The following is a 12,949-nucleotide window of genomic DNA, read 5'->3' as shown; positions in this document are numbered from 1 at the left end:
AAATGTAGAAGTAAATAAGAATTTTTTCACCTGAAATATCTTTATTTCACTTAGGATAATCAAAATTATATAAATAAAAATCTACAGTACCTTTATTGATCCCAAATATAATTTTCGTTTCGTTGATATAAATTATTTTATCGGTTTCTAATATATCAAAATATTTTATTCTATCAGAAAATCATTTTTTTGTCATTTAAAACAGAGTAATATAAATTTGTAAATGTTTCATTGGATTATTGCTATATTGTAGTAAAAAAATTTAAATTACTTTTTAAATTATATTCTTAATTTGTTTCGCAGTCTTTCTAGAGATTTTTCATGAGCATTTTTTATAAAACACATCAATCGTAGTTATTTTAATTTTGCTAAATATTCTAGTTTTAACTTAATATTTACGTAATCCTGCCGAAATCTTTAAAAATATTATTATTTTTTTTTTTTCTGGCATCATAGCCCTAGGCTATGCTGCAAAAAAGAATGTGCGTACGTACGAACATTACGATCTTGAAGACATTTTGTCTTGCATTTATATATGTATGTACGTGCGTTGGCGTGTTTGAATCTTATAACTATTGACTGGATGAACCGATTTTAATAAAATTTTGTAAAGAAATTCGGGTATATGAGGTAATTAGTTGGTAAAATGTTAGTCCATATCTTCAGAAGGTGGTTTGGGGGGGGGGGACAATTTTTCTCATTTATCGTACATTACCCCATACTATATTAAGTTCAGTACATGTGTGCATGCTTATCTTAACGTTTTTAAAAAGAAATTTACCCCAAAATTCCCCCTTTCCCAAAAATTGAAAAAACTATCTTTTTATTTATTGCTTATTTTTTTATTGAATTTATTTTAGTATAGGAAGATACTAAATGATACTAAATACCTAATATGACTAGGAGTCATATTAGTAGTATAAGCGACCCAAAAAAGTGCTTTAAGGAGCAGTATTGTGGGTGGGGGAGCCGATCAAAGATTAAAAATATCGGTTTTTTTTTAATTTTTCAATACTTTTTTTTTATTTATTAACACTATTAAAAGTTTAAATAATAAACTTTTAGTAATAATATTGCAATAGAATTTCATCATAATTCACCACTTAACCACCAAAAAACAAATCTTAGGTAACTTTTTATTAGTGGGGGGGTCGGGACTCCCCGATGATGACATAAAGAATCCTCAAGGTATGAGTGGATCGCGAAGTGAAGAATGTGCGAAACGCACATCTGGAACTGTTAGAGTAGGAACGGAATGGACAGCTCCTTAGCGGAAGGGCATATCGGCTATCTGGAAGAAGAAGTCGGTGTCCTAGTGAAGTTGGGGAGACCCCGGTGGCAAAGCCCCAGAGGAGACTAACTAAGGTGGGCAGAGATTGCTGCCACGACACCCTGAGGTGACTGTGTTTTGCTCACAGGCAAGAAGCGGTTGCCTTGGGGATGTTTAAAGAAAAGAAAAAAATAAAGGTAACTTTTTATCAGTTGTATATTTTTTAGTGGAATTTATTTAGTTTCGGAAATTTAACACAGTAAACGTAGAAAAATCAAAATAAATTCTTGGAAGGTAATTTACGATGTGAAGGTGAGGAAGAGAAAAATAAAAAATTACCGACTTTTTGAATTTTTAAAACTTTTGGTTTATTTAAACATATTATGATAATTTTACAAAAATTGTAATCATAATTTACCCCTCCCACAAAAAAAAAGAGATTTTCGATAACTTTTTTCACGTATAATTTATTTTTCTACCACATATAAATAACCAGTGCCAGTGTGTATTTAAACTTGTAAAATTTTTTATTTAGATATTCTAGCTCGAAATGCTTGACAAGAAGATATTTTAAAATTTCAAATAAGAAAAAATATTTAAAAAATTTGAAACTGAAACACATGGTAATTTACAGACACAAGATATATTTGTTGAACCAAAATAAATTTTTTTTAAATTTGCAAATCTTTAAAATTTGTTAAATCTTGTTTTTCCAGGAATCACTTTTAAAAATGTCAAGTCAAGACTGCAACCACTTCTCACTGGCAAACTATTATTTTAATGATCAAGTCATTAGAAAAAAAAATGGAAAAAATGGAAATAAAATATATAAAGTTTAAAAGTTTTACAAAAAAAAAAAATCTTCCACAATTTTATCAAGAGCTTTTTCTTAATATTAGATAAACAAAGGAACCATAGTAATTTTAGTAATCAGCTAATCATTTAAAAGCATTCTTGGTTTTTAAATTCAACATTCAGGTCAATATGCTGAGATATCATGCAGTTCAAGAACTATAAAATCTACATATTTATATTAGGTAGCTTTAAAATAAGAATTTAAATTTATTCTATCCATTAATGAAAAAGTAAGATTTATAAAGTTTTTTCATTTTTAAAAATAGATGATCGTTTTATTAAGAACTTAGCACGGTAATTTTTTTAAGGTCACTGCATCTAAGTGCTAGTCACGTGACCAGACAATTAGCTTTGATTGGTTGAACGGATAACACGTCAAGGGGGATGAACTACCCTACGGAGTTACCTTACAGAAAGTTTGTTTGTTTCTATCATTCCCCCTTAATTGTGGAATGCATCTTCTTCGGTTTCTTTGTTGACTTTAGTTTGACCTATAATCGAGTAACAGACAAGACATTCATTCTAACCACACTCGACTAACAAGCACAACTTTATTTTCTTACTCTCAGATATTTGTTCAAATTATCTCTGACGGAAAGAGTTAAATTAGTCTGAAATGTAAGAATCTCTTTCTTTTTTATAGCAAAAGATCAATAAAAAAATATTATTTTACTCAACCTGAATTTTCGCAGTTAATTTTGAATTAAGTTCAAAAAAGATTTTCTTCAATGTACAAAAGCTAAATTTTAAACACATTGATTAATAATTTTTAGTGAAAATTAATAAGTTTGTGCCTCTAAAAACCATCTGTATTAAACATATAATAAATTCAGTCAACCTCTCCCTTATTTGTTTTTTATTTACTATAAATTGAATATTCCGGAAGTCCCTAGAAGATGAAATTTATTACTGACCTTGCCTGATTATTGTCCTTGCCTGATTATTGTCCTTGCCTGATTTTAAGTCCGACGAGAAAATATTTTCCAAGACCAGTTCTTCTCCTCATCTACAAAAAATAAACAAAAAAAAAACACACAATTCTTTTGTAAATCATATCAACTAACTTATGAACCGAGAGCTTATTGAATCGGCTAGTTTTTTTTAATTATCAGATATTGAGATTGAGTTCAGATGTTCATAAAATCATTCTCTGTTGATTATTAATTTAGAATACGGAAATATATATTTCCTCATCTCAGTAGATATGTGCAGATTTTGGTGTAAGATCTCAAATTAACACGATGAAACAAGATCATTCACACCATGGTTGCAATAAATTTTAACAAAAAAAAATTTGTTATTTACAGCTGTTCTCCTTAAGACGGCTAATGCAAGGAGATGTAAAGCATCCTAAAGCTCCACTTGGAAATAATTGGAGACCTCCACAGCCATTACATCACCGTCCACTCCGCACTAATATAGATTTCAATGTAAAACAGGTAAGTAATTTTATATTTTTATTATTATTATTATTATATTAATAATTATATTCCTCTATTTTTTTATAATTGTTATAATTTTAATATTATTTTTTTTTTTTTATTACTATTACTCAAATTTTAATTTTTTTTTCAGTATATCATAAAATAATAACTAATAACAATTAATAAAATATGAGTGTAAACGTGTAACCTTTATGCACGCGCGTGCGTGTATATAACAATTTGCAGATTGTAACAAACAAGGACTGATTTCACTTTTTATGCTAGAAACACTTCCTAAAATTGTTTTAAATAAAAATAGGAAATTTATAAGACACACAAGAAAAAAATAATATTATATTTTACAACCTTGAACTTCAATTAACATTATTAATTAAAACTAACAAAATAACATTTATGAGTTTGAGCAAAAGCACATATGTAGGCTGAGAATATTTACAATAAAATTATTCAGTCAAACAAACCGAAAAGAATTTTGAATTCATAAATAATTTAAGCTGAGAATATTTTAATTACGCTCAATCTGATCCACCTGAGAACGTAATTTTAGGCTGTTTATTCTAGACTAATGAAAGCAGGTCTCTCATATGGTAATAGTGAGGTAATTCAAATTTAAAAAAAATTAATTATACATAAAGTTTTTTGAGATTATTTAAAATTCTATTAAAGAAAAAATGTAAAAGTTGAGTAAACTATGTTCTATCTACATAAATAAGAAGTATCCTCTAAAATAAATATTCTCAAGTCAATTTTACTGTTTAAATTTTATCAGTCTCTTTACTCTTCTTAAATTGAGTTTTAACTTATTGTAACTCATTACTAATTTTAACTTATATAAAAATAATATATTAATAGACTCGTTCTTATACTTTTAAATGGTTTTAGAACGCTAAATCCTATCAGATTCTAAAATAAAAAATAAAAATTTGTATAGAATTAAAAAGTAATTTGAATAAAAATATTAAAATGGAAAAGATTCAGGTTTTTACCTTTTAAAAAGTAAAACTGTTCAATGGACTCGTAATAAATGTTTTGTATAGTGATACGTAGATCTGTTAATATTTTAATTTACAAATTTGAGAACATGCTTATGAATATATATACCATATAGTTTTACCGCATATTTTTTATTATATTTTTTAGTATTATAATCTATACAAATACGAGTTTATTAGATAAGTTAAAGCAACATAACTAAAGAAAAAATATTTAAACATTTAACATAATGGTGATTATTAATTATTATTTAGTATTAAATGTAGTTTCAATAGGCGTTCACAAATCAGTCATAAAATGATAAATATATGCATGGGAACACAAAATGTGTTGTACAGTTCCAGTTTACTGAGCTATAGCCAATACTATTATTTGAATTGCAAATTGCTCTGCGATACAAGTGCATATGTAATGAGAATTCTAAGAACAACATTCAACTAAGGTCGTTTGTTACTGTTCGCTTTCGGTTAGTCACGAAAGTCATCATTTTTTGATAACAACATTATACCGTTTTTGTATTATTATTTTTTTTTATAATAGATATTAATTTTATTTAACTACGAATAAATAAGTTTTTTATTCATTTAAAATAAAGACTAACTTGAATTAAAATCATTGAAATACACTACCATAAAATCGATTTGAATAAAATTTTACATATGTTCTTAAAAAAAATTGCCCAATTCTAGATAGAATACCAAACTTTCGTCGTTTTATTTTTGTGTATTTCTTGTATAATTCTTTGTGCAAGAAATATACAAAACACAAATAAAGAATTTGCAATTATTGCTGATAAAATACAAATTAAACGAGAAAGTATAAGAGGTATAATTTCAATTAATTTTTTCATTTAATATTAAAATATATTTTCTGTTTATAAGAATTATAAATTATTATAACCGTAATTCGATGAAATAATTAAAAATAACGATTTGACCATACAGACAGTTTAAACTCACTCACCATTGTGACTCACTGCATAAACACGTATGAAAACAAGACAATTACTATCAACATAACCTCAAATTGTAGTTATTTTTCTGTTATTGATTTATCTTAAACTGATCGTAACTCAACCAATTTCCATCAAATTACCACATGAACAACTTCAAATACACTACTACAGCATATCTGAATTTCAATGAAATTGATTTAGTAATTTCCCCGTCGCAGCTTTTTTCGTTCTATAAGGTTACTTGCGTTTTCCGTCGTGGCCATTTTTTTAAATGTTTTTTAGTCAAGTAACCGGAGGCAGATGTAGCCAGACGCCAGTCCCGTCCCACCCAGTAACAGTGGCAGTAGCTGGGTTGGTTGAGCCGCCGTGTCGTACCCCTTAAAAAATCGAAATTAAAAAAAAAAAACCGAAAATGATTTTTAGATATTTGTTTGCAAACTATTTATAAGTCCTAATTTACCGAATATCTAGTATAGTATAGACGGAAATTGGGGAAATTTTCACTTAATGTTCAACATATTTTCTCCTTTCTTCAGCCTTTCAAGATCGAATTTTGAAATATCTAGTAATAAGATTTTAATTATTTACATGAAAATTACACACACCAAAAATCAAGATGATATCTTGATTTATTATCGAAAAATTAAAAGCATTGTGAATTTCATTGTTCTCCAGTTTAAATTTTTTTAATCTTTTATGTTATATAATCTAACATTTCCATCGTGGTTCCGTACCCTGATGTATGGTTACTTGTTTCCCGTCGTATTCAGGGGATATTTAGCCGGTCATGGCTCGCTTCGCTCGTCCTTCCTATCTAGCCAGAGGGCTCTCCAACTGTAAATCAACGAACAACCATTCAGAAAAAGATTTGCTGCCCAAGTGAATAAATGAAGCTACCCCTAACTCCAAATTTTTAATTTATAATTAAGAAAAAGATAAAGGTTCAAATGAACAAAGAAATCCAACTGTAAATCAAAGAACAACCACTCAGAAAAGGATTTCCTGTTCGGTAAATTTATGCTCGTGAGAATTACAATGATTAATAATAACTAAAACCTGTTCAATTTATAAGAAATATCAGGTAATATAATTTTTTTAGAGCAACAATTTGGTCAGTACAGGACCTAAAACTTTTGAGTGATCTATGAATGTGGATTTTAAAACAGTCGGTCTCTATCTTAAAAATATTAGTTGTAACTGGTCCCGTAAAAGTCCCGATTCTTAGCATTACCTGACACACTAATACGAGGTGACAGTGTTTCATTTCTCATTTCTAATTTTTTTTTTAATTAGTTTTATTTTATGTTTATAAGTAAGTAACCGGAGGCAGGTGAAGCCAGTAGTGTCACACATACAGTAACGGTGCCTGTGTTGGTTGAGCCGCCGCGCTGTACACGGTCACACCCCTTAAAAAATTGAAATTTTAAAAAAAACCGAAAATGGTTAATAGATATTTATCTGAAGAGTATTTGCAAGCCCTAATTCACTGAATATCTTATTTAATATAGCAGATAATGGGGAAAATTTACAATAATTTTTCAAATATTTTTTCACTCCTTTCAAGGTTGAATTTTCCTAACACCTACAAAGTTGGTTTTTAGCTATTTTAATGTAAATTACACACACCTAAAATCAAGTTTATATCCGCATTTGTTACCGAGAAATTAAAAAAAATAATAAATTTCATTGCTCTCAATTTTAGCGTCAACTTGAAATTTCAAAAATTTCTTTCTAGTGTGTGCTTACACCGTAAGAAGAACAGAAAATGTATACAAATTTTCATCAATGGTTCAGTGGTTTTTGCTGGTCGTTGACTTTTATGTACTTTGTAGTACTTTACAGGTACAGCTCTCATGCAGAACAACATACACACACGCGCGCGCGCGCGCGCACACACACACACACACACACACACACACACACTAACTTATTTATTACGTAAATCTGTCATACAGCAAGATATATAAAAACCTCTGTAATACTTCAGAGTTGCCCTTTCAAAAGTTTGACGTAATATTCTTAACAAGTTGTTTAAAACTTAAAACATGCTCGTTTTTAAACATAAAAAACGGAACGTTAATAAAACTACTTTTTGGTGCTCGTTTTTGTTAAATGTGGCTCCCGACATCTGTCACTTAAACAAAATAATTCTGTAAAACTCTTCGTTACCGTACAATGAAATGTTTCTAAACTTTTGTCTTTTTATCAAATTTTAAGTCGATTTGGTGATAAATGTTAAAAATCAGATTTATCCATAAAACAGTTAAGGTATTCTAATAATTTTCGTATTGATTCCAACTATTTTTAATATGAGAAAGAAAATCATGTACATTTGATCTGGTTAAAATACAACTTAAATGTTTTTATCAGTAATAGCAAGAATAACGTCCCCATTAAACTCAGTGTCTTCTTTTACCGGCAAAAGTACAAAATTATTATTGTTATAATGATAAGCCTAATTTATTTGTTTGACTTATTCATTACATTTTATAATAATTATAATCAGAGTTGCACTATTTATTATAATGAAGTTATGGACATGTTAAACGTAATTTTATGTACTATTTTTCAAAAAGTTGCTAACAAAAATTAAGTAAAAGAATTCAAATTTAACATTAAAAACCCATTTTTAATTCTTTATTGAATTTCAGCCAATCCACCAAATACAGAATTAAAGAAACACTCCTACCTTTATTTCCTTTCCATTATACCGCTTTCGGGCATAAGCCCATCTTCAGTAATGTTTTCTGGTTTATCTTTATTTCCATTTACACATATAATTACCATGCAACATCTTTACACTTGATTACTTTTTTATAACTTTGGTTATTCAGTAAAATATAAAAATCTTTAAACATATACAGAACATACATTTGTTCAGTCAATTTTTTTTTTTTTTTTTAATTTAAAAACATCTACTAAAATTGCTACTAAATTTAAGAGTTTTTTTTAATAAAATTATTTAAAATTTCTTTCAATGTTTCTTCACATAATGTTAGTACAGTGCTGTAATCAATCATTTAATTTTATTAAAATATTATTTATATATATATATATATATATGTATATATACTTTTTTTAGTATATATTATTATATTAAACTTTTTTTATATTTGTTATATTATATTATTATATTTTTTAAACATATTATTCATGCTCAAAATTATTTTACCTTTAAATAAATTGATATAAATAATCAGTCAGAGAAGAAGTTCATTGTTATCATTATACTTGTATGAATAAATATTGTTAGATGATAGAATTTTTAATCCAAAATTATGGAAAATTAATACTTTTATTCCAGCCAAAATAAATTACGTTAAATTAAGTAAATTAAAATAAATTTGAATAATTGGAGCACCGTTTGATAAAAGTACTATAATGATTTACAAAATATTAGATATTAATTGTTGTTAGTATTTATTTAGGGAAAAACATAATACTTTATAGCAATAGATATTTAGTAATCTTACAAAAAAAAAATATTTTTGAAAAGATTGTGCAAACATTATTTTCATTTAGACATCAGTTAACAAAAATACTAAAATATTGCTTAAAACATTCAATATATTGGTGTATGAGTGTATATATATATATATATATATATATATATATATATATATATATATATATATATATATATATATATATATATATATATATATATACTCCTATCTATTTAGTTTTGAATCTCAGGAACTATTTAGCCATTTATTAATCATAAACCTTTTTTTACTTGATGAGTTAATTCCCCAGAGAAACCTGAAGCTTGTACGTGGGTATTTGGAAATGGAATTTTATAGCGTATGAAAAATGGCATGTCTGACCGGAATTCATACCCAAGACTTCCGGATGATGAAAGGTCGAGACGCTACCACTCTGGCACTAAAATCGGCCCGTACGGTGTTTTAACTTTAATATCAGACAAGCTAGTTCTGTTAAATATTTCAGAAAATAAAAAACATTATTCTAATAAAGCTTACTCGATTTTATTTTACATAGTTCTGTATCACTGAATACTGTTATGTTATATAAAAATTCTAGTTCTTTGTGAAGGTATTTTGGGGGAAGTCTACTTTACACACATGCATATAGATTGAACACATTCTCACGCCTAACAATAAAATGTTTTATCCAACGAAACAGCAATTTTTTTACGTTTCAAATCAGAAATGATCATATTGGGAATAATTATATCCGAGGACAAAAAGTGAAATTTTAAATTAAGATAAACAATCCTTTTCAAATATTGTCATTTGAGATGCATATTTATGTAACATTTTAGTAGAATAACTAATCAATTTAGTAATTTTCTCTTCACTGATTAAGGTTGTAGTGGGAGAAAAATAGATTACAACCTTACCACAAATTAAATTTTAGGCTCTGTGTAAATATTTAAAACGTAAAATAATTATTTCGTTTGGGAGCCGTATCACTGTTAGTAAATCTATTAAAGGTAATTAACGTAAAAGATAGTTTAACGGAAATGATTTTTCTAACAGTAAATTATAAACTATATAGAATATTTTATTTACTGGTAAATAAAAAATGGAAAACGATTAAATTTTAGACTTACGCCATTACCTCTATTATAAATTTTAATACTCTAATTAGTAAAACATTTTATTACTAGGCGTGGGTGTGTGTACAATCTGTATACGTGAGTGTAAAGTAAATTTCTCTTATGAATAGTAATAGTTTTACAAAGAAACTGAATTATCATGTAACACAACAGTGTTGTAGACATACAGAGCTACGTAAGAGAAAATCGATTAAGCTTCATTAAAATAATGCTTTTGTGTATTTAAAAGACATTAAAAATCTTTATACTCGAAAAAAGTTCTAGTATCTAAGTAATTTAAAATAAATAATAAAAAAATACCGGGTTAAAATTATCAAGTGTAATAAACTTTAGTTTTAAAACGTGTTTATTATAGTTAAAGGGAACTAGCTGATGGTTTCCGCTTCAATAAAGATAGGCAAATGTACAGCGGTAACAGAAAGCATTATACAATCCTGTTTCCTATTTCCATAATTGGTATCAAATCAAACTATATGCATAATTCATTAAACGGAGAGGCCTAATTAATTTTTCACTTTGCCTGGCAATATAAACATAGTAGGAGGTATCGATCCCTGAGACCGTGGATCTATTTTTCGGCAACGGTTGCAAAATTGAATAACATTATCATACAAATGAGATGTGAACTCTGAGGTCGGTAGGCATATTGCAAAACCGCAGATCCAACATTGCTCAATGTAGCTTACTGAACGCCATTCTTCTTATTATTGTTATTACTGCAAATTTCAGTCGTTTTGTCGCATTTCATTCTGCTTTTAGAAAATGAAAACCAGGAATATTCAAACAAATTATTTTTGGGAAAAAAATTCAGAAACTTTTATAAATTTTTAATAATGAACTTCATAAAATATAGACTAATCCATTAAATAGTAATGATAAAATTTTAAATGATTTATTTAATTTAAATTTATGTTTAAGAAATCATACTTTTGGAATAAAATAAAGAAATTATTAACACTACTAAAAATTAAAACCACCTATCTTAAGCAGAATGAAAATTACACGAAATATGAAAGAAAATTAAATACCCTAGTAAAAAAAAAAGGAAATTAGATTGTTGATTAATATTAAAACGCTGCCTTTTTACCCAATATTTTAAGTTTTTATAGAGCTGCGACTAATTTTGTTAGTAACTTAGCTTAGTTTACCGTTACACAGTTTATCTAGTTATTTATTGATATAGCATTAATCGTTATCAAAGCAAATATTTTTAATTTAAAATTGTAATTAACTACCCATAAAATAACTTCCTTACGTATCGTAAGATAGAATAAAGTTTATGGGCTTATATATATATATTAAAATTAATGAATTAATTCATTAATTTTCGTCGAGAAATAATACCAAGAAATCATCTTTATGTTTTAAGAAACGCCTTTTTTTTCATAAATGATTCCTTTCCTTAGTTATCCTTAGTTATATTTAATTACAGATTGGTATAGATAATTTTATTATGTTTCAGTAGTCTCAGTTTAATTCAATTTTTTTCAGGGAATAATTTTGAAGTGACCAGAATAAGTTTAGATATTTATGTGGATCTTCATCAACATGAAGATTTTTTCATACTGCATTAGTCGTACGAATTAATTATTATGCAGTTAAGATCAACAAGACACACGTACTGCGTTGTTTGTTTAACTCCCTAAAGATAAACCAAACAAAGAATCATATGGAAGATTCCAACTGCGCAGTTAAATAGTCAATCAATGTTTTAATACGTAAAATTGTTACACCTAAAAAAAAATCGTAATCTATACGAATAATAATAAGATAACTAGAGTCGTCCCTGTGTCCGCATTACCCAAAAACTATGTGACAGATTTTAATAAAATTTGCGGATTTATATTATATCTTAGAGATTTGGTCATTACCTCCAATTAAAATTATCACGATATTCCTAAATGGGAATAAGGATATTAAAGATTAGGATATTAATGAAAAATAATTAATCCCAGTAATTCATTATACTTTTTTTACCACATTAAAAAAACAGATTTCCAAGTTCAGATCTATTTATACTAATTCTCAAATCAAATTTGTAAAATATTTAATATTTCCTTACATTACTATTATTATTGTAATTAGCTTAAATCGTTATTAATCAGTATTATTCTCACAACCATAAGCAAAACGAACGTAGCGGGAATCCTGCGTGCAGAGCTCCCGGCTAGTAGATTATAAAATCATTCATGTAACTATATATTAAACATTGAACAAAATACGTTTTAAATAAAATTAGATCTAAAATATTATATTTTTTCTGTTTGTATATCTAAACATAAGTGGCAAAAATAAAATAAAACGTGATTATTTTTTTTTAATTTACTGTTTTTAATTTTTATGGGTTTGAGATTTATTTTACATTGAAAAATAAAATCGCTAAATCTAATCAGAGAAAGGTTTATAGGCAAAAATCATTTGATATTTTTAAGATGTATAAATAAAAGTTGGTAAAACATTAAACTAAACAATGGCTTAAAAGAATCTGAAATTGTAATTATAATCATTAAGAAAATACTTACTAAAAAAAATTGATTATAGAAGGAAGAAATTAATTTCCTATTGATCAGTTATAAATTAAAAGTTTAGTTAAATAAATTAAAATTTAATTGCTTTTATTTACTAAAGATTTATAAAATATTTACTAAAAATATAATTTGCCACATAAATATGGAAAGCATAAGTTATTCTAAGAGCCAGTATTTATCGAAACTACTGAGGAACAAAAATATTGATCTGGTTGCAATCCAGGAAACACATTGTAACACTGAGGAACGATTGCGGAGAAGAGGCAAAATACCTGGATATGAATTACTTGGTGCCACATACCAAGATGCGTACGGTGTCGC

The 12,949-nt window shown here is 27.1% G+C and overlaps 1 protein-coding gene across 1 annotated transcript in view; it reads left to right on the top strand.

Moving 5' to 3' along the window:
• CARPB (Carbonic anhydrase-related protein B) overlaps nucleotides 1-12,949 on the top strand; it is a 512,938-nt gene that overhangs the window by 476,674 nt on the left and 23,315 nt on the right. Inside the window, exon 9 of the mRNA XM_075357939.1 lies at nucleotides 3,433-3,564. Within this exon, the coding sequence (XP_075214054.1) occupies nucleotides 3,433-3,564 (132 nt within the window). The remainder of the gene's footprint in view (nucleotides 1-3,432; nucleotides 3,565-12,949) is intronic.

The sequence above is a fragment of the Lycorma delicatula genome, chromosome 2 (assembly GCF_047948215.1).
Source record: "Lycorma delicatula isolate Av1 chromosome 2, ASM4794821v1, whole genome shotgun sequence".
In the NCBI taxonomy this organism is placed as follows: domain Eukaryota; kingdom Metazoa; phylum Arthropoda; class Insecta; order Hemiptera; family Fulgoridae; genus Lycorma; species Lycorma delicatula.
The sequence above is the reverse complement of the archived record's forward strand: the minus strand, read 5'-3'. Positions and strand labels throughout refer to the sequence as shown.